Source organism: Sturnus vulgaris, chromosome 1, assembly GCF_052056855.1.
Source record: "Sturnus vulgaris isolate bStuVul1 chromosome 1, bStuVul1.hap1, whole genome shotgun sequence".
Taxonomy (NCBI): domain Eukaryota; kingdom Metazoa; phylum Chordata; class Aves; order Passeriformes; family Sturnidae; genus Sturnus; species Sturnus vulgaris.
Window position 1 is genome coordinate 45,141,365 of NC_142243.1, and position 20,679 is coordinate 45,162,043.

The 20,679-nt window shown below is 43.6% G+C and overlaps 1 protein-coding gene across 1 annotated transcript in view; it reads right to left on the reverse strand.

Annotated features, from left to right (window-relative positions):
* Positions 1 to 348: 348 nt before the first annotated feature.
* The window catches only part of TMC2 (transmembrane channel like 2), a 31,566-nt gene continuing 11,235 nt past the window's right edge, over positions 349 to 20,679 (reverse strand). Inside the window, exons 9-20 of the mRNA XM_014878361.2 lie at positions 19,399 to 19,541; positions 17,781 to 17,928; positions 17,159 to 17,347; positions 15,500 to 15,679; positions 14,526 to 14,678; positions 13,053 to 13,181; positions 10,860 to 10,927; positions 10,158 to 10,397; positions 8,293 to 8,418; positions 3,809 to 3,887; positions 2,091 to 2,211; positions 349 to 987 (exon numbers count right to left, since the gene is read on the reverse strand). Coding sequence (XP_014733847.1) covers positions 734 to 987; positions 2,091 to 2,211; positions 3,809 to 3,887; positions 8,293 to 8,418; positions 10,158 to 10,397; positions 10,860 to 10,927; positions 13,053 to 13,181; positions 14,526 to 14,678; positions 15,500 to 15,679; positions 17,159 to 17,347; positions 17,781 to 17,928; positions 19,399 to 19,541 — 1,830 coding nt within the window. The 3' untranslated portion in view covers positions 349 to 733. The remainder of the gene's footprint in view (positions 988 to 2,090; positions 2,212 to 3,808; positions 3,888 to 8,292; positions 8,419 to 10,157; positions 10,398 to 10,859; positions 10,928 to 13,052; positions 13,182 to 14,525; positions 14,679 to 15,499; positions 15,680 to 17,158; positions 17,348 to 17,780; positions 17,929 to 19,398; positions 19,542 to 20,679) is intronic.

A 20,679-nucleotide genomic window follows, 5' to 3' on the forward strand; every position in this document is an offset into this window, starting at 1 on the left:
GAATTTCTGACTGGTTATAATCAGAAACTAGGCCAAAGCACTTTAGTCTCTCAGTTGTGCTGGGTGGTGTTGCTACATTAGGAATCATACCCAGGGACCGAAATAATGGTGCAAGCTGCTGTCAACAGACTTTGAAAAGAGGAATGGAGTGGGAGCCTAGAGAAAGTGGTGGTGAGATGGAAACAAATAGAAGAAAGGGACAAAATGAAGCTGACAAAATCCCCTCTGGTAGGAATCCTCTACTGCTAGTAGGAGCTGCCTCGTGACTGAGCAGGGATACTCAATATTTTATAAGAATACTAAATTCTTCAGGGAGAGGAACAACAGAAAAAACTCACAACAAACCTCTGTTTAAATAACAGGTAAAATCACAACACTTTTATTCATTAAAGAAGCCTTTGAAAGTACTGGCAAGTACTTTCTCCACAGAGCAATTTCACTGCTGTTAGTGGCCACAGGGCTGCATCCTGTGTGAAGCAGTTCAGCAATGTCACAGCTGATTTTTGTTCTGACCACCTCCCGTTTCCCTTGAGCTCAAAATCAGCACAGCTTTTGGGGGCTACAACTTGGAAGTACTACCAGGCATCTAAACAAATTTATATTAGAGATTTGTTGGATAGATACAGAGCACCATGAGTGGATGTCCAGCATGCAATAATAATTTCCTACCAGCACTACAACAGTTCATGCAGCACCTCTATTTTAAAGTCAGACAGGAGAAACTTTGCAGAGGTTATCGAGCAGCCCGTGGGTAGCATGGCTGCCCTTTCCCTCTCCAAGGGACTGGTCCCAGGGGGTGCCCCCATGGCCTGGGCTGGCCAGGGTAGGGTGCCCGAATGCCCAGTGTTCGTGGCTGTGTCACAAACACTTGTGATGGTGGGGTGAATGCTGCTCTTCTCCCGCTGGCCATGGGGCTGCCAGCCAGGACTTCTCCTTTGCCTGGCTTCCCGACAGGGCTGGTTCCATTTGGAGACTCTGTTTTCTTGTCTAGAGCAAAGATTATGAATGTTATTTTCTTGGGACCAAACACTGCCTTTCATCCTCTCCCCAGTGGCTGCTGTTTCTTCTCTGTGCAATAACGAGAGTGTCTGGGGATTTGTGTTTGAGCATCTGAGTGAAGAGACCAGGAATAAGAATGTTCCCCCCTCACCCCTCCACTCAACAGCCACTACATGTCTCTGCTCCCAACCTCTCTTTTCAGGTTCTTACTGATGCATTTATAAGACATGATAATCCTACCAGCCATGCTGGTACACTTCTAGGCATGGGGTAGCTGTGGGTAATTCCTGCTTTTAGTCCTTATTTTCAGTTCACTCAAAACACTGTCAGCACTATTTCCATTTAAATGAATGCCTTGAGTCTGCTTTGGAGGGGATCTCTGTTGGGTTGCTCAGAACCTTCCAGTTTGTCTCAGCCCATTGAATTCAAGGGGGTTATGGTGGCACTAGTCTGTACCAGGATAAAATCAAGATCTTTCAAGTGATTTTCACAAATGAGAGCCAGATGCTCTGGCAGTCAGGAAGTGGCTGGTTGAGACTGAGCCTGGAGGATCCATTTTCTTTGAAAATAACCCGATTCTGGTGCTAATGCCTCCTGCTGGTTCTTTCTGCCCAGCCATGGACCCTCACAGCAGAGTTTAGAGTATGCATTTATTTACCCTAAGACTTAACCCAATCCTGTGAAAAGTTTCTGCCTCATTCAGGATGAATTTTCCAATGAAAAGCTCCACTCAGGAAGAGAAAGTCTGAGTCAATCCATCAGCCCTGAAACAACACTGAGTTTAAACATTGTTCCCAGAATAAACTGCTGGTTTTATGACCAGCATGGCTAATAGTTGGGATATGAATCACAATTTTGGATTACAATTCCCACTGTGACAAGCCTGTGTGAAATATAATCCAGTCTAAAAATGTGCCCTTCCTGCATATATGTTGGCAGGTGGACTTCTGTGAGAAGGACAAAATCTGTGCTAATTTTACTCTCCAATTCCTTGCTAAGGTGTATCCCTCAAGTTTCTCAATCCTATCAGTCATTTGGGTGGCTAAATAAGCCTTTTCAGAAGTGCTATGGGGATTTTGTTTAATTTTTACCTTCTGCTTGTTTGGGGGCACTTTCAGTCTTTGTACTTGGTGTAAGTAAATCCTCCAGATCTTGCAGCATAGGGTTGGTACTGGCTTTGTTGTTTCTCTTGTTTTTCTCCTCTTCACGTTGCTGCATCAATAAAAAAACATTTGGTTTAGTTTAAAACTGCAGATGTAATCTGAGAAATGGTGGCCTGGTGTTGTGTTTGCTTGGTTAAGTGTTGATATGAATGAATCTCTTTGCTAAGTTGAAGGTGCTGAATGGTAGGTCTAGTGATCAAGTATTTCCAGGAAAGAAAATACATCCCAGGCAGGACTGGAAAACAGTGGCTCTGCTCCTGTTAGGGCAAAGCACTTGCTGATAACATGGTTTAGGTCTATCAGGCTGTCTGTGTGTTGCTTCAGCTACTAATCTGCCCTCTCTGGTATATGGGTTAGTTTTAAATATGAGAGAGGATTTCAGAGATAAATGCCAGAGGAAGAGGGTACGGCAGCACAGGAATGGGCTCTAGGGCTGTCTATGGCTTTACCTACATACATGTAGGGCTGTGAAAGATTTTCTTCTGAATGGTAGAGGGAATCTGTACTTTTGGATAGTACTGGGTTCTGCTTTGTGGTCCCTTTAACCCTGATCCCAGCCACTTTGTGCAGCATGAAATAGACCAAATGCCCCAAAATCTGAGCATGCTGTAGCACATGTTCAACTCTTGCAGTTCTCAAGGATGCCCTTTGCACAAAGACACTTCCTTTAAGCTGAGTGATTAATTCTGAATATGGGTATTTGAATGTAATTTATGGAGTCCCGTTCCTCGGTGCTCACATCCTCACTTTTAATGTTGCAGGAATCTCTGCTTTATGCGATGTTTTGCTTTATGTGGCACTGCTTCCTCAGCTTGGATCCTGTTCTGTGCCAGTAAAATGGCTGATATCTGTCCTCTGACAACATCACATCCTCTCCCGTTGCAAGACTTGGTATTTTGGGCACATCTATGTAATAAAAAACAACAGAATGGAGACCCACCAAAAAAACTCTGGAGGAAACTGATGTTGCCAGATCAGCATAAGCCCTGGCACCAGGACACCTTTGTTTCTCATTGAGACTCATTCTCTGATCAGAGGCTTGCTTATGCAGGTATTCTCCTGCCAGACCCAGTTCATAATATTTCAGGGATCCTTGTATTATAGTCTTCTACATGTTGTTCTACTCTCCCAGTTCTGGATATCATGAGCTCCAAATCCTACCCTGCTAGTTCAAGTCTTTGCATCTGTCTTTGTCTTGCTTTTTCCATGTGCACAGCAGAAACAGCCTCCTCTCTAAGGCATTTGGAGAATCAGTGGTAAAAAATGTTATTGCCATATTAATAATTATGATTCTTTGCTCTTCAGCTTGTACAAAATCTGGCTGTGGTTTTCATGGGCTTGTCATTGTTCCTGGGAGATCTCAGACACCAAAGCATTGCCTGAACTTTGTGGTAACTTACTTTTGTACATAGAAAGCACGGTTTATGGGAAAACCAACTGTAGTTCTGATGCACAAAATAGCAAGCTGTTAAGGGATGTGACCTGTCTGTGCAGCTAGACATTAAATGCCATCAGAGGGTACTGAACAGGCATCTTCTTGTGTCACCAGTGTGTTCAGAAATGAAGAGTGATTAAAAAGCATATGCTATGCACTAAAATTGGAGTGCATGGTATTTCAGAGGTGGCTTTGACAGATCAGTACCTACCATTTGCATTTTCTTCTTCAGCTCTGCATTGGCGCGCTGATACGCTTTAGACACAGCATTCAGGTAATAGATGGTGAGGCTAGAAAAGAAAACATGCTGCTGTAGTAATAGGATCAGGTGAAAGAGAAAGTTTCACATGGAGGGAACGTGTAATTTTTTTGCCTACTTTCTAATTCATAATTTTCCCACCAGCTGTCTCCAAACTTCTTTTTGAAGCTCAAGGTTTAGGAAAAAATTGGGCTGCCTGTGGCATGGTTAGCTGAGACAGGCTGAGCCCATCTGAAGATCAGTTCTGCTCAAACAGAACAGCCTGCCCTCGTGCCTCCACCTTGGCTGGCCATGGACTCTCTCCACTTCCTTTGTACCAACCTTGGGGAAACCAGGCACCAGCCTTGAGATGGAACTGCCACCCGGTAACACAGGAAAAGCTGGGAAACTGGGGAAATGGTGGTAGAATAGGGCCTTGATGCCTCTCCTGTAAAGCAGTGCTCAAGGAACAGTCCTCCTTCCCCCTTTTCCAGGACCAGTTGCATCCTGCATCCCTGCATGGAGCCCTTGTGAACGAGTAGAGACAGGAGCTGAGGGCAAGCAGAAGCCAGATTGGAGCAGAACCACGGGCTTTTGTTTTGATCCTGTCTTCTCCAAAAAGGGCACGCCAAAGCCAGGGGAAAACTGAGCCAAGCTGGAGGGAACTGAAAGTGGGCATGGGAGAGGGCGTGCTGGCTGCCAGCCTCTGGCACATAGGGAGGCTGTGCTTTAAAACATGCCCAAGCATCTGGGTCTGTCTTGCCACCTCTGACATTCACCAGCCAGTAATATTTTGGTAGTTAAAAAGTGCTTCCTCTTGCTTTTGTGGAGTGCCTTTATTTTTCTAAATTGTAACCATCGTCTGCTCAGTGACTCCAAGCCATTCCCAGGAAAAGTACCAGCTGTTCAGTTCACTGCTGTAGTTGTTCAGGCATTTTTAAAATAAAGTAGAAAATTGTCTTATAAAAGAAAAAAAAAGTAGGGAAAGAAAAACTGTTTTCTGATCATTCATAAGCTGTGTGTGTTGCTCCAGCCCAGGTTCAGCAACCTGAAACTGGACTCAAGGATTTCATCAACTGAGTGCCTGACCCTAAGCCCAGCAAGGCACCATTTACTGGTGTGGGTGGGTTTCCAGATGGAAGATCAGGAAGTGGTGCTTAGGATTGCCTTTCTTGAGGCTTTTTACGGGGGTCTGGCTAGAGGAAACACTTAACTTCCTTTTGCCTAATATTAACCCAAAACTCAGTCTTGGTAATCTGGGTTCTCTGTCCTGCAAATCCTCTTGGAAATTGTTTTTTCTTTTTGTTCTACTATAAAGGTGTGATACTTCTATGTTATCAAACTCTTTGTCTAGAAAATACTACTTTGTAATCAGGGCTGTGAATAAGACTGGTGTTGATAACACATTGATGTTTTCATTTTGCTAATTCTTGTTTATCCTAAGTTGAGCAACGATCTTTGTTTTTGTCTCAAGCTCTGCCAGTGAGGAAGTACACAAAAGAAACTGAGGGGTGGGACAGGTGACTTGAACTGACCAAAGGGATACTCCACACCATACAGCATCATGCCTGGTGTATAAACAGGGGAGTTACCTTTAAGAGGGGCCAATCTGGCTTTGGGAAGGGGAGTCTGGCATCAGTCAGTGGGTGGTGAGCAGCTGTATTTTGTGTCAACTTGTTTTTCCCATTTTATTATTATTATCATTTACCATTATTATTATATTTTACTTTGATTTTGATTATTAAACTATTTTTATCTCAATCTCCAAGTTTTTCTTTGATTCTCCTCCTCATTCCACCAGGACTGGGGAGAGAGAGAAGAGGTTGAGCAAATAGCTGGGTAGTCCCTAATTTCCATGTGGGTTTAAACCATGACACCCTGGCACTCCTCTTCTCTGATGTATTGCTTCCCCAGTTCTGGGGAGAGTGTGGGTCACTGTCCTTTGCTAGCCTGCATAGGAATTTTAATTTTCACCCCTTCTTGATACAGTAAAATGCTTCTGTCTTCTGCCAGGAAGCTCTGCAGGCCACAGCTTGAAATCCTACTCTCAGCCTGAGTGGGATTAGGTTATGTGCCCGTGGGCACAATATCTTTCATTCTTCTTTCTCTGTATTTCCTATTTCCCTTGTCCTTAGGCAGTTAAAAGCAGGACAGGAAGCTTGACACCATGTCACTCACGGGACCCCATCATTGTTTGGAACCAGGAGCTAAGAACCAAAATAAATAGAAGATGCGTTTTGGATTGCACCTGGAAAAAAAAGAAGGGGTTGTCATGGCTAGAGAAAATTACTTAATTTAGTCCATAGAAGTGGAAAACACATTTTTTAAGAGGCTGCAATCAAAATCAACAGACCATCCATCTACAATCCACCTGTTGTTGCTCTTTGTAGAGGCTATTTTTAGTTAGGCTGGATTGTAGGTTGCCTTGCCTGCTGCTTTGAGAGCTTCTGGCTCTCTGCTCATCAGGACTAAATGTAGCTTTTGCATTTCTCTGGTTTCAAACTCTTGGAAAACTGGATGGGGTTCATCATAAGGACTAGCTCCAGCTTAACCCTGTCTGCCTGTCAGCACCACAGCAGAAGTTAAAGATTTTCAGAGACAAGGCATGAAACTGGGCACTTGACTGAAAAGGTGAGAAGGGCCAAAGCCTTAAGAAACAATCTTGTTTGGTCACTGTGATTTTGTCTGGGATTATCACAGGCAAGGTGAGTATGTAGATAATAAGCAGTGCCTCTGCAAGACAGACACCCAATGCCCTCAGGGCATGTGAGAGCTACTGCCAAGGGGCCATAGGTCTGACTGGTCCAGGCACCATGGGGGACACCACTTTGTTAGGGCTGTGCTTCTCTTGGGAGCTGAACAGCTGGAAATCCCAAGTATGCAATCATACAGACCATAAAGGCAGTGTATCAGGGTGGAAAGTGAGGATGTTTTAGGTAACATGGACATAAGGTATCTCAGTTCTCAGAGAGGAATCAGGGCAGGGACAAAACTGTGCCTCAAGGAGAGATGGACTGATGGTAAGTCTGTGGCGTGGGAAGAACCAACGCTGGAAAGGTGTGATAAAAGGTGTCTCTCAACAAATAAACTGAACTTGTGCTGTTACTTTCCCCAGCTGTCAGTGAAGGAAAAGGCAGAGCTTGTCACTGGAAAAAAAACAATCATTATTTTCAAAGCTATTACTCTTTCCCATCAGCTTTTTTGAGGATTGCATCTAAGCTTCAGATGGGCTTAGGGCTCAGGGCCTGCAGCCCCTTTATAAAAGTGGTCTACTTAGGATGTTCTGCAGTCTTCATTTTGTGTTTGCAATAGCATCTGCCAGTGCTACTGTGAAGCCCACAGGAACAGAGTTTATAATTCAATAATACGCTTAGCCATGCTAGGGACATGGTGTGAGACTTCTTGTCTCCTGCACAGACCCGATCTGATTTGTACACGTGTAGGATCTGCCTGCACAAGTTACAGTACCTGATCATCTTTTTAGGTTAAAATGAGCAAGTAGTTTGAGGCAGGTAGAGGGGTGACATGTCATCTTCAGTTTAATTAGGATTTTTCTCAAGTTGTTTGTATGAGTAACTTCGTATGGAACTTTTATTTGATATAATTTAATGACATTACCGTCAGGGTAGCTATGCAGGATGAAGCATAACAGAGCCCAAGGGCAGCTGTGATGGATCAGCCCAGAGGCTCATCTCCATGGTGTGTGGATACCCCAGAAAGAGTCAGAACAGGAAGCTCTGTATGTAACAGACTCCCCAGCTCTCTCCCCATCTCCCATTGATTAAGCTGAAGTGCTCAGAACTGCCTACAGAATCTGGCCACAGCCCTCCTACTCATTTTGATTGCTTTGGAAAACCTCAAGAAGAGTGCCAAAAATAGCTTTTAAAAAAAAAAAAAAAAGAACTAATCCTAGTACTGCTGGAGGTGCTGGGGATTTAAGTCTGATTTCAAAGCTGAAATGATCAAACAGCACTAAAACAAATACCAGATGTATTATTTGGAAAATGAAAAAGTAAACCCCCCCAAACCCAAACAAAGCTCACAACTCTTCATGATTTTGGAACATGTAATTTTTGAATGCCCTGTCTTGGCTGTGCTCTAAATGCCACCAGCTGTGACAGAAATTGCTTCTCCAAAAGGCACCAGGCTGAGACTGTCCATTTATTTCCTGCTGGCTACAGAAAATTTTTCATGTGGAAGCTGTGACAGTTTTGATATCTACAAGGCCTCTGTCAGCAATGTATTTAGTCCACAAAGTTGTGTTTAATTGGGTCAGGTAATTAAATTTTAGGAAATTGGGTTAGGCAAAGGTAAGGGGGGGTGTAGGGAGCATGTGTCTGCTCTAATCCATGCTGTTATCTCAGCAGAAGCTGTATTAAGGGCTGAATAATATCCCAGAATATTTTTTCCAACTTTCTCCCCCAAGCCAGGCATGTAATATTGCAAGGAAAACTTACACCATGAGAAGAATTGCAGGTATGATCAGTCCTGGATTTGCCACATAGCTGAAGATCTTGGCAACAAAAAGTGGAAAATCGAGCTCGATGGTCTCTTGAATGACATCATACATCCTTTTCTTTCCACTGGAAAGACAGACAGCCAGTTAAGGAGTGTAGATACCTTCTGGAGAGACAAAATGCTTCATAGTCTCATGGTGCTAAGCAGCTTGTTTCACCTCTTAATGAGCATCAGTTTGCTGTTGGCCACCAAGGAGTTTAAAATGCCTTTATTTTAAATTATCTGCTGGTTCATTCATTCCCTTCCTCTGTCCCCTCATTGATTATGCAAATAATCTTTGCTAGGCTAACTTGCTCCTGAAGTCAATACATTTAATTGCATGCATGACTCCTTTATGAGTCGTGACTATTTACCCCTCTAAAATAGATAAAACCCTACAGACCACATATTTCTGATGAATATCTTGTTAAGTAAGGCCTTTTCATGGTAGAGATGACTTTCCATATGCAAATTCCAGCTTTCTGAAATAATGAGCCAACTTGAAGAGCTGCTAAGTAATGACAAAAATAGCAAGCTGTGATTATTTCTTAATAGGAGACTCAGTGAAAGAGTAATTTCAAATGGGATTGATAAAGCAAATGAGAGTATTCTGTATGAAAGAAGTACAAATCTGTAAAGAGCTGTATTATGTAATTGACCTTCTTCTCTCCCCAGCATCTCTGGGTCTGGGAATTCAACAGCATCAGTGCTGTTCCTCCCGTTTAGGCTTGGTGCCTCCTGGGAGCTTGCAGGATTCCCGTCAGGAGGGTGCTGGATGGTGTCTTGATGATGAGAGTCAATAAAGAAAACTTGGATAAACAGTGTCCCAACGTCATCATGTGCCAGGAGCTCAGGAGAGCTGAGCTTTCAATTGAGCTGCCAAGGGTCTGAATCAGGCTGAGTGGCTTTTGAAGGGTTGATTGGGAATTGAAATAGCTCTTTCACATTGCAGATTAGTCATCTCCAAATGATAGTGTGCGTGCAACAAGTCACTTGTCAGATCTTCTGACATTACCCGTTGACACCTGTCCTTGCTATAGAACTGAGGGTATTTTGGTCTCTTGCCTTTCCCCTGAGTCTTTTAGCTTTCTGATGTCATTCTCCGTCAGCAGATAACCTAAAGCAGTGCATCTACAAGAACAATTTGTTCCAAGCTGGCTCCTTGCTGAGTCAGATTCAGCAGGCCCAGGAAGTGGCATTATTCAATCAAATTAGACTTTATTGGCATGTTAATCCAGTCCACTAAATGCTTTGTGCAGTGCCGATGCTGTCTTAATTAAAAGGAAAAAAAAGAAAAGCCCCATAACATTTAAAAAAACCCCCAAACACAAAAACAAAAAAGGAAAAAAAAAGGTGCAGCAATTTTACAGGCTCACCTCTATCAATTTCCTGCTATTTGCTGACTAAAGTCAACGTGTAAAATACATCCTTTGGACTCATTTTGTTTCCTAAATGTTCCCAAAAACCTTTAGGATCCTGCAGTTGGGTTTTTTATTTTTGTTGGCTTTTTTTGTTTGTTTGTTTGTTTGTTTTTTTCCTGGGGGCTGCACCTTGCTGTCCCATCCTTGCTGTTCTCTGGTGCTTTCATCAGTGTGTGTTGGGAAAACACTGGGAATCATGTAGCAAGGAGAGCAGCAGATAGCTGAGGTTCAGTGCTCACAGCTGACTGTTTGCACCCCATAGCTGGATGTGACCCTTTGCCTCACATTGCTAAGGATTCAAACACTTCACCATCTCGGCTGGAGTCCAGTCCTTCTAACCTCATGAAAATTTTGTTCTCATGTGCCAGAGAACAAAAGTTTCCTTTTTGGTGTTTTGGTAGTACCTGAAAGGTCCACAGTCAAAGGACGGAGGCAGGGACATGATGGTGTAGGCCACAGGCAGGAGGCTGAGGAAGAGGATCAGCAGCACCAATCCCATGTAAAAATTGTTAGACTTGGATGCTTTGAAAACTCTTTCGTGAGGGACATTGCTACTCATAACAGCCCAGCACTGAAAATACATGGAGGTTAATAAGCGCAGCACGTTTATACCCACGAGCCCTGGTGCATAAAAGGATCCCATCCTGAAAAGGAAAAGAGAAGGACAGGTGCTGTTTTTGACAGACTGGAAGGTTTACTCCTTTCAAGAACAGAAAGGGAGGTGCTGGTGTGCTGGCAGGTTTGTTCACAAACGAAGGCTGAGTGGGCTGATAGGTGTTACCCCTGTGCTCCCAGAGCAGAAGCCAACTGCAGCCACAGGTTATGGTATGGTCCCCCCTCACTGAGGACCAGCAAGGCCTCGGACTTCTCAGGGGTCACAAAGAAAATGTTTCAGTTTGTGACAAAAATTTCTTGGAGATGGCTTGGAAATGTTATGTGAGTGTAACCAGCGGTGAGAGACCCACTTTATAGTTAAGCACAGAAAGCCAATCAGTCAGAAAAAACAGAAACCAAAGGTCTATCTAGTTGGCTTGGAAGCTTTCTAACTCCACTAACAGGTTTTTTAAATAACGCGAAAAATAAAAAAAAAAAAGGAAATATCTTACCAAATCATTCCCTGGTTGAAAACCAAACCCAAAACGTTGCCGCTGATGTCAAACTCTGCATAGGATGGCTGTATGGGGAAAGAAAGAAAAGTATGTTGTTGCTAGAGGTGCCTGCTATTGTTTTCTGCTGGGTGCATGATGCTTATTTAAAGCTGGCAAGCAGAGATTCCTGGGAGGGCTCCTGCTGCGTGCACTCTGCTTGGATGACCTGCAGCAGTGTGGGGAAAGCAGAGCTGGAGCTACTGAGCTGTGGGCTGCTGCTTCTCTCTTGGCTTCCTGAAAATTACAAAGATATATCGAGGTGCTTAGAGCTGCTCTGTATTTCTTTCTCCCTGCTAATATGACACCAGCTGTGAGCATGGCACGGGATTATGTTTAAACTCCAGCTGGTGCCTGGCTATGGACTTGCAGTTCCACCCTGTAAAATATTGAATCCTGAAGCAGTGATAATTATGAGCTGGAAGGCAAATGCTATACTGGATTGTGTCTGTGTCCCTGGGTCCAAGCTGCTGAAGAACAGAAACACAGGGCAAAGGGAGAGAAATATTAGGGAATATATGACCTGATGTGTATTAGGTGACATTTTACTCTGTGCTAGCTGATGTGTTGCTCCATATAAAGCAGTGTTTCAGCTATCTGATGTGGGTGCTAATGGTGGCAGGTCCAAAACAGGCTGATCTGATCTATGGGCAATATTTGTTGATTTATAAATTATTATTTTGTTAGATTTTCCTATGATGAAGCTACTTCTTCTATGTATATCTACTTCTGTGTCCACAAAACTCAAGCGATTTTTGGCAGATTAAACGTTGTGTAAAGATTTTCATGTTATGCTTTCTTGAAAAAAAACTTTCTCTTTTTTTTTTTTTTTTAAACTGCAATGCAGAAAACAGACTTCTTAGAAATGGTAAATTATGCTCTTATATCTTTAGAATATCCTATGTGGTATGTCTGTTTGTCATGCCGTTTGCATTTACCTAATACTCTCAGCAATTCATAAAGTTGAAGATGTTTGTGCTTTATGATGAAAACTCAAGGGGAGCCTAGTCAGAGTCTTGCTTAGCTGACTGCTCACAGCTTTGGGAACGGATGGGTGTAAACACTGTTTTCTTTGTTCTTTTGATTCTGGTCCATTTCTACTTTAAATCTTTAGCTAGAGGTTAATATTGACTTCTTTTTTGCATTAAAATAAAGGCAACTATCAGCGTCTGTTGTCTTCTGCCTTGAGTATTCCTATGTGAGAAGGCCGGGTTAAACAAGAATCTTAATCATTATCTGCATTAGAAAAACACATACAAAATTGTACTGGTATCCCTGGCTAGGTTGGGTTAGATGGCTGTCAGCAAACCATCTTTGCACAAGCAATGGATGCAATTTCATGCTGCTTGGCTGCTGGGAGGACCTCCCTAGGCCACCCTGGAAATGTCCTCTGCCTCCCTCGGAAGAAACTAAGAGGTCCACAAGCAGCAAAGTGTCTGTCATGCCTCGCCTGCTCTTCCTTTACCAAATCCTTCCTTTTTGCTCGTCTCCAGACCACTCCTGGGAACCCTCCCAACATGACAGCTAGGCAGTGGGTGCACTGATCTGCTCATAATCTTGCAAGGTATTTTCATCTCCGTCAGAATCCATCTGGTTTTGTTTCCTCTCATGTGAATCAATGGACTTGCCTCCATCCCTCCATTATTTTATTTTGTGTTTTGTGCAGCTCCAGTACTGACTGCTTTGGTTACACACACATGAGAGGGGAATGAGCTGCTCCTTGTTCCACTGCAGCAGAAGAAACTCCAGCTTCCAGCAGTGATCAGAAGACACTGCTGTGAGAAGAGCAGGTTCCTGCCTGCAGGGTGGGCAATGAACAGGAAGGTCTGGGGCTTTGAAAAGGGATATAGAAAGGCCCAAGGTTTTGGGGTTATAACAACTGAATGAACATCTGGTTTATTTCTTTTTTAAGTAAGCTTCATGTATTAAAGGTCTCACATGGGGAGGAGAACTGCATTTTTCTAAAGTTCTTACTGAGATGGAGCTGATTGACCCAGAAAAGTTATACATAGGTTATGTACACCAATTATATTATCAGGTAATACCAGACAACCACTGGAATCATTCTAATTATTTTGTATTGTTTGACCAATTTCCCTAAATTAATTTTATCTTCTTGGCTATGAGATACTGACTTGGCTATAAGATACTTACAAATCCAGCCTCTAGGTCCCAGCACCAACAGTAATTCACAAATCTGACAAAGCAAGCTCGGATGAAATCTCCCACTAGAATGGTTATGTAGGTCACCAGGATATCAGACACGGTGAGCCTCACAAACTCCTGCAATTTAAAAGAAGGAAAAAACCTCACATTTAGCTCCTGTAATTTCAGTAGTGCATTCAAGACAGTATTTTTTATTTAGCCATTTGTCTTTATATGACAGTAATCTTCAGAAAAGCATGCCTTGAGCAAACTCCCTGCCTGTTTTCAAACACTGTGCAGTGCCTAAGCTTTACCTCTGTGCTTGGGAGCTACAAGCTCTGTTATAGCTGTTAGACCTGATAACTGCTGCTGGCATTATTGACTGCACTGCATGGTGTGGCAGCACAGAAAGTGGGAGCAGAATGCTAATACTGCTGTAGTGCTGGTGTAAAATATACATATGCCCTCAGTCATTTTGATTGGGTGTAGCTCTGGTATGGCTCAGCTCTGTAACTTTTACGAGGACTCCTAAGAAAATTGTTCAGCTGTAAACGAGCTGTGTGTAAGTATAGAGAAAGGAGATAGGAAGACAAGAAAGATAAAATTGCAGGCAGAAGTAAAACTCATAGGGTGGAAATAACTGGTGGCCCAAGGATTCAAAAGGAAAGACACAAGAAAGGTTTTTAAAGTATGAGGGGGAAAAAACCCAAAGATCTGCTGAATGATAGCTCAGCTGCACCAAGGATCAGCTCCATCTGAGGGGTGACAGTGGCTGGTCTTTTCCCACATAACTGAGAACCACTTGGCTTTTGAAGATGTCTTGTGTGCATAGCCTTGTAGTTTTGCAAGCCCTAACTATCTCTTCAGCCAGTAAGCAACTGCTTTTACTTTATAAGTCGTGCATAGTCTGGCTGCAGATCTTCTTGGTGCAAGGTAAAGGCTGCACGGTGGATTTGTGTGGTGAAACTTTGATTTGAAGGCCATTCTGTTTGCCTTTCAAGGGGGTTACTTTTGCCTAATTCTGCTTTCATCCCATGGCCTCACGCTGCATTATGGATTGGGACATGTCAGGAGTTCCCTTGAGGCGTGTTCTCTGGTTGGGTTTTATGCCTGCACCAAAACCTCTCTGGAACAAGTGCAACAATAAACGGAGAAGAGAGGTTTGCTTCAAAGGCACAGTCATGATGTGAACAAGAATATGGTGCAGGTGTGGCTGCAGACTGCCTGGCCTTTTGTGCTCTTCACAGCCAGTGCCTCAGAGCTGTGCATGCCCTGGTTGCTTCCAGCTGAGGATTTCACCACCATGGCTTGAGAACTGTGGCCAAGGGCTTGTATTGCTTTGGTGATGCTGTATGAGAGAGGTAGAAAGAGCTGCTGTTTGTGAAGAAAACTTTGAGCCTGGAAACGTTAAAGACAATGAGAAGAACAAAAATGGACCGTCCCAAACAAACACAGAGACTTGCTACATAATGCATTTCTTACGATGCCAACAGTTGTCTCCCAGCAGGGTCCCCTGGGCACATCTGCAGGGTCAAGGGGAGGTGGGGTGACAGTGCTGTCATTCCCTGCAGACGAGTTATGGTGACCAAGTAGTGTCCAGTGGGTGATGTTTTTTACCACATCCTCTTCTGCCAGCTGCAATGAAGAGACCCACCCCCACCCCCCCACCCCCCCAGACAAAACCATCAGAAAATAGAAAACATGGAGGTGTTTGAAGAAATCCAAGGCTTGGAATTCCTCTCTCCTCCTTACCAGTTACCATCCCTTGTATAAACATCTGTCTATGACAGAGTTACAGTGCTGGCAATAGCAAAGAAACTCCTCTTTTACCAGGAGCAGGGGAGTAGCAGCTGAGGGCATGTCAAGGCTCCCTGACTTTTTGGGGAACAAGCAATGTGCTCCCTGCACTTTGAGGTGTCAGACCTCATTCAAGACTCCTGTATGCAGACATAACCTTCATCCAGTCCTCCTCCTTCACATTATTCATAACTTTTCAGGGCAGAGCAAACTGCCTCGATTCCTCTAATTCTCAGTTTAAAACAGAGTAATTTATTCTGTGGATAAGTTAGACGTTTATCCTTTCCTGCAGTTATCTGCCCACAACATGCTACCAGGATAATGTTAAAAAGGGGAGGCAGGGGAAGAGGATTATAAACTGTATCCTCAGGGTCTGCAGTAATAGAAATTGCAAACAGTGTCAGATGGAGAAAAATATAGTATTACCCTAACATGCTGTGATTATAGCAAGACAACAACTATGCTCTTTTCAGGGCTGTGAAGAGAAGCCAGAGACTGTGCTTGCGAGTCTCCCTGGGGCACTGCTCAAGAGGACTGGGGACGGAGCAAGCACCTGCTGCAGAAGGGGTGATTGCCCCTGCTGGCTGTGGGCAGAGGGTGTGTTCACCTTCAACTCTGGGAAATGCTATCTGACCGTGGCTTTTTGGCTCAGCTCTTACTTTTTCGTTGACATCATCCATCAAGGCCAACAGGAATGTGTAGAGGTTGCCCAGGAAGAGCGCAAAGATCCGCCCCAGCTGCCACTTCAGCCCAATGCGGGGATGGTAATTTTCTAGGGCAGCGATGGTTTCAAACAGCGGAGGGCAAAACATGCCCAGCAAGGACATCACAATTTCAACCTGCCACATGAGGAAAATGAGATAACTGCTAATAAGTAACAACAGTGACTATCTTACTGTGAGCAGAAGGGGAGCTGCCAGCAACTGGTTGGATATTTCTGAAGGTTTTCTAAAGGGGAGGGAGTCAAAGCAAACTCAGCTTCTCACTTTGCTTGGTGTGCAGGCAGCACAGTGTCAGACTTCACGGCCAGGTTGCACGACTTGCTCTTGCAGGAGCACTTTTGCTCTTATCTCAAAGGGATGAGCTCCAAAGAATTTGCTTCCTGTCAGTCCAGACTCATGAATATTTAGGTTCCTCAAGTACCTTGCAGTACTGCTTGCATCAGCTTCAAGGTTCTTATTTTAGTTTCAGAGGAAGCGCAAGACTTGGCTTGTGTGCATAAAGATAATTAGTCAATGCTAATGTTTATTTTCCACGTTCAGCACCTTTGCTTTTGCAGAAGGCATTTACAGACTTGAACGGAAGCACACCGAGATCTCAGTTTTGCAGCTCAAGAAAATATGTGCCAGTGGTGCCTTTGTTCCTCTTTATCATGTCAGATACTAGATTATACTGTGGTCAATGAGGCCATTGGCCAGTCAAGGTTAGCTCAGGCATAACTTACAGGCTTTGAATTTTTTCATAGCCCTAGAGGCCCATGGCCTGTGTCTGTACAGGTGCAGACAGTCTCTGACTCCTCTCTGTGCTTTTCTTTCCAGGAGAAGTAACAGTACCCAGCACTATATTTATTCAGAGCTCACATTATCACCAGGAAAGGGTGACATCAGACATTAAACTTTTTTTTTTAATAAGATTTTTTTCTTTGGGAAAAATGTATTGTGATAAATCAAAGCATTTTGTAAGCAACTGCTATCTTTCTAAAGTTTTCTGAAGGAATTTTGAAAACGCATGGCTTTGAATTTAATTTGGCTTTGATATATAAATACATGACAATGCAGTAGACATTGAAATTGAACTTTCCATAGGTTGAAATATTTTTTGCTGTATATGGAGAGCTTAAAGATTTTAATTTCTCATTCCAAAATCAGGCACAGGAAAACTTTGACAATTGAAATTTTTTTGCAGGTTCTGAAATTTTATTCCCATTATTCAAGGTGTATGACAAGGACTTGATTTTAGAGTTATGTCTGATTATGGACATTTCTAATACCCAGTGAGCTTTCTAATACAACTGAGTTTGTAAGTGTTATAATGCAACTTATATGACTGGTGCTGAAAGTGCTGAAAAGCTATTGACTTTTCTAGTGATTTATTATAAGAGTATTTTCCCTTCTCTGCAGGAGTTGTTAATTTGCCCTAGGAACTTTCTGTGAGATCAATGTGCATTGCAGCTACAGCAAGTGCAAAGGTACTGAAGGGGACTCCTGGGCCCTGGTAGGGAATCCCCCTGGCTTGGATGCTGTCCTCAACCATCAATTAATTTTCTGATGTCCAAAGGAAATTATCCCAGCAGAAGACTGGAAGCAAAGTTTCCTTACCTCATTTCTTTCATACCACCCAACGTTTTGCATTTTGGAAAACGTCTGAGAGCGTTTCACCACAAAATAAATGAGGTAGCCACTCCCACACAAGCAGCATATGATTAGGACATTGGCCAAAACCCGCAGGAACCTCCTCAGGTGGATATTCTCATCCTTGTTGCTCTCTTGCTCATCTACAATAGACTCCTGAAAAAACAACAGAGATGCTCAAGAAATTGGAATGGATATCTTGCAGCACCAAGCACAAGGCAACATCACAAGGTTTTTCACCCTATGAAATGCAATCTTTTGGTATTCTGGCTATATCCAACTTGGTAGTTTTGGTTAAATTCAAACTAAGCTTCATAGAGGCATCCTGGTTTGACTGAAAGCTATCAAATGGCAAAGAGCCTGACATATCCCAGGGGAACTGCGCTCTAAATTAATATGAATTCTTTTAAAAGTCTAAAGAAGGGAATTAGGGGAAGAGGGTCATGGAATCTGGAGCTGCCATGGATCAGCACCATGCCCTGTTCATATGGAGAGATGCTGAGTAGGTATCCAGATTTCCCCTTAAATCTCTGTCATTGGTAGATGCTGGGAGTGTCTCCAGGAGCAGGGAGAGGACAGTTAGATCTACCTTGAAGCTGGTGGTGATGGATGCAAACTTGTTGTCTGCTGTCTCTGGGTTGCCAATGAGGTAGTCCCAGCTGGTGAACATTTTCCAGCTGAAAATGAAGTTGTCATCATCCCCATCTGCTGTGCTTTCGTTGGCATTGTGTGCCATCCTGCGTAAGGATGTGTGCAGTGACAAGGTCAGACAGTGCTCCACAGAGCCACCACGTCCCCTTCAGCTTTGCAAAGCTTGGGTAAGATGGAGTGGGGCATTCGTTCATGGAGTGGGGGTTTGGGAATGACTGAAATGTGCCATTGGACTTTAGGTCTAAGGAGGACTGAACTGTCAACTGTCAGGACTATGCAGTTTTTCTATTAAAAACAGTGATACAGAGAAAAAACAGCACAGGTGATTAAGGAGGTTAAGGATTGCTTTGTCCAGCTGGTGCCTGAAGAAAGTCTATTTACAGTGCTTCTGGGTCCAAGGCTGCAGTATATGGTTATGGCTACCTTTAGTTAGTTAAATTTAGTCAAAACCCCCATGTCCTGTCCAGTACACCCACAGCAGCACAAAGTTTTAGTGAGACTTCACTTGCTGCACAATGCTGGAGCCAAAGAGCTTGCAGCAAGTCATGCAGAGAGAGAAAAAGGATTATTCTTGTTAATCAGCATAGGAGCAGATATGGCTTCTGCTGTTTCCTCTCTATTATTTGATCTCTGAAATCCTTCTCTAAGTCCCCCCTGAGTTCCTAGCACTAGTCCTTCAAGGAAGGCAAGACAACAGATGCTGCAATTTCATGGCAAATGTACAGCAAATCCCCATGTCCCACTCCAGCCAAAGGCTCAAGAAGCTCTTTCTGCTGCACGGCAATATGGCCTGTTTCAGCAAGGAATACAAATCCATGGGCTTATCCTTTCTTCCAAGAAAAGGAAGACCTTTTCATGGCGTGTCCTTCAGGCAGAGATAAAGGGGCTTATTTTTTTATTTTTAACTTCGCAGAGACCATTACAGCACTGACAAGTGCTTTGGCTGCATCCTCAGTGCTCTGAGGATGCTGTGGGAGCCTCACTGGTGTTTGGGGACAGTGCACAAGGGACAAAGAAATTGTGGCCACTTTTAAACTCCACTGAATTGTTTAGGGACTCAACAAATACAGTCGTGTAGCATTTGGTTCTTTTGTGCAACCTTTGGACTGTCTGTGGGACCCATGTTGTCTTTCAGGAATGTTTGTTTTGCAATGAAAGCATGAATCAGGAATCTTTGCAACACACTGTAAGTAAAATTCTCCTTCCTGTACAAAATCTACCTGTTTGACCGCCCTGTAGTAATGTTGGAGGAAGGGTTAAAGAGATCTGGAGAGGAAGAGAAGGAAGAAGATGGCTGGAGTAGGAAGGGTTCAAAATAGTGCACATGACTACACAGATGAGGCAGGGGAGTGCCCAGGGCCCCCCCGCCCATCAGAGCCAGGGTGGTGGATGGGGAGGCGGAGTGCATGAAAACAGCAGGCACACACTCCCCTTTCCCCACATTCCCCCTCCATCCAGCCAAGGCTGGACCAAGTCTGGGTGCCCATGGAGGGGAAACCAGCTGTGAGACACATCTGGGTGGATTTTGCAGAGGGTGTAGTGTCAGCTGCACTTACGATCTTATAACAACCATCAGGCTGTAGCCGAACACGCTGATCCCAACCATGAAATATGCCATTGGCAGCCTGTATTTCAACCAGCCAATTGTCCTCTGATTGTTGTAGTAGCCATAAAAGAGCGCTGAGTATTTGATGTAGCCCTGGAGGTAAAGCAAAAGCAATCCTATGTAAGCTGTGCGGCTTTTCTTCTGCAGGAAAGGGGTTTCTAGAGAAAACTGAAGATTTAAAACAAAGAAAATCAATTTGGAAAAGTTTTTAGGGTCTCGTTCTGTTTGCTGCCCTGGCACCTTTGAAAGCCATATTCTTAAGAGTTTATCTTCCTAAGAGAGGCAAGATGAGGGAGAACATGTCAGAGGATAGTGGCTTAAAACTAAAATGTGGTTTTGATTCATCACTCTTTCATCCCTCCCAGAAAAGCATCCTTATTGCTCTTTGTGGCTGTAGCCCACCTGCTTCTCTAAGCCAATAATCAAACACTCAGATCTTGTAGAAAAGCTGCAGCAAAGGACCTTCCTACCATGATATGAAACTTTTCCTTTCAGGTAGGAGGCAGCTGATGCTCAGTGCCTTGCAGATTTAGTTCCTTTTACTGGTTGCCACCTGCAGAGCAAATATAACTAAAGAGTGAAATCAAAGCATTACTTTCCTGTGGAAAGCAGAGCTCAGACACAGTATCAACCATGTTGTCTCAAGTAGATCTATTTTTTGCTGTGCAATCTGTTAGGCATTCAATGAGCATGCAGATCACCTAATCTGCATTAGCAATCTCTCCCTGTTTTTCTGTCATATCTCATCTAAGTTAATGTGTATCACTGCACATTGCACTTCTCTACTTTTTTGCCCCTTGTCTTTCAGTTCTTAAGTTAAGTGTACCTAGTCTGGCCTATCATGGCCAGCAAGCTCCCCTCTGAGCAAGCCTTTGGAAAGACATAACTTGAAGCTTGTATCAGAGCCTGTGTAATGGATCTTGTCTAGAGACATTGAAAGGTTTACATGTAAAGGGGCTTCTGGAGGTTCTCTAGCCAAGCCCCCCTCTCAAAGCAGAGCTGCTTGCAAAAGGAATTGTGGCTTGGGGCTATGTCCAGATGAGCTTTGAAAATCTCTAAGGACGGAACTCCCACAACCTTTCTGGGCCTTTCTTCTTCTTTGACCACCTTCACTTGATCAATTAAACTAATCTCCCCCAAAACTCTAGGCTTTGTATTCCTAACCTAATAAAAAGCTTTGGTATCCCCAGGTGCCACAGAAGCTGCATTTTTGCTCTGCACAAAGTGCTGT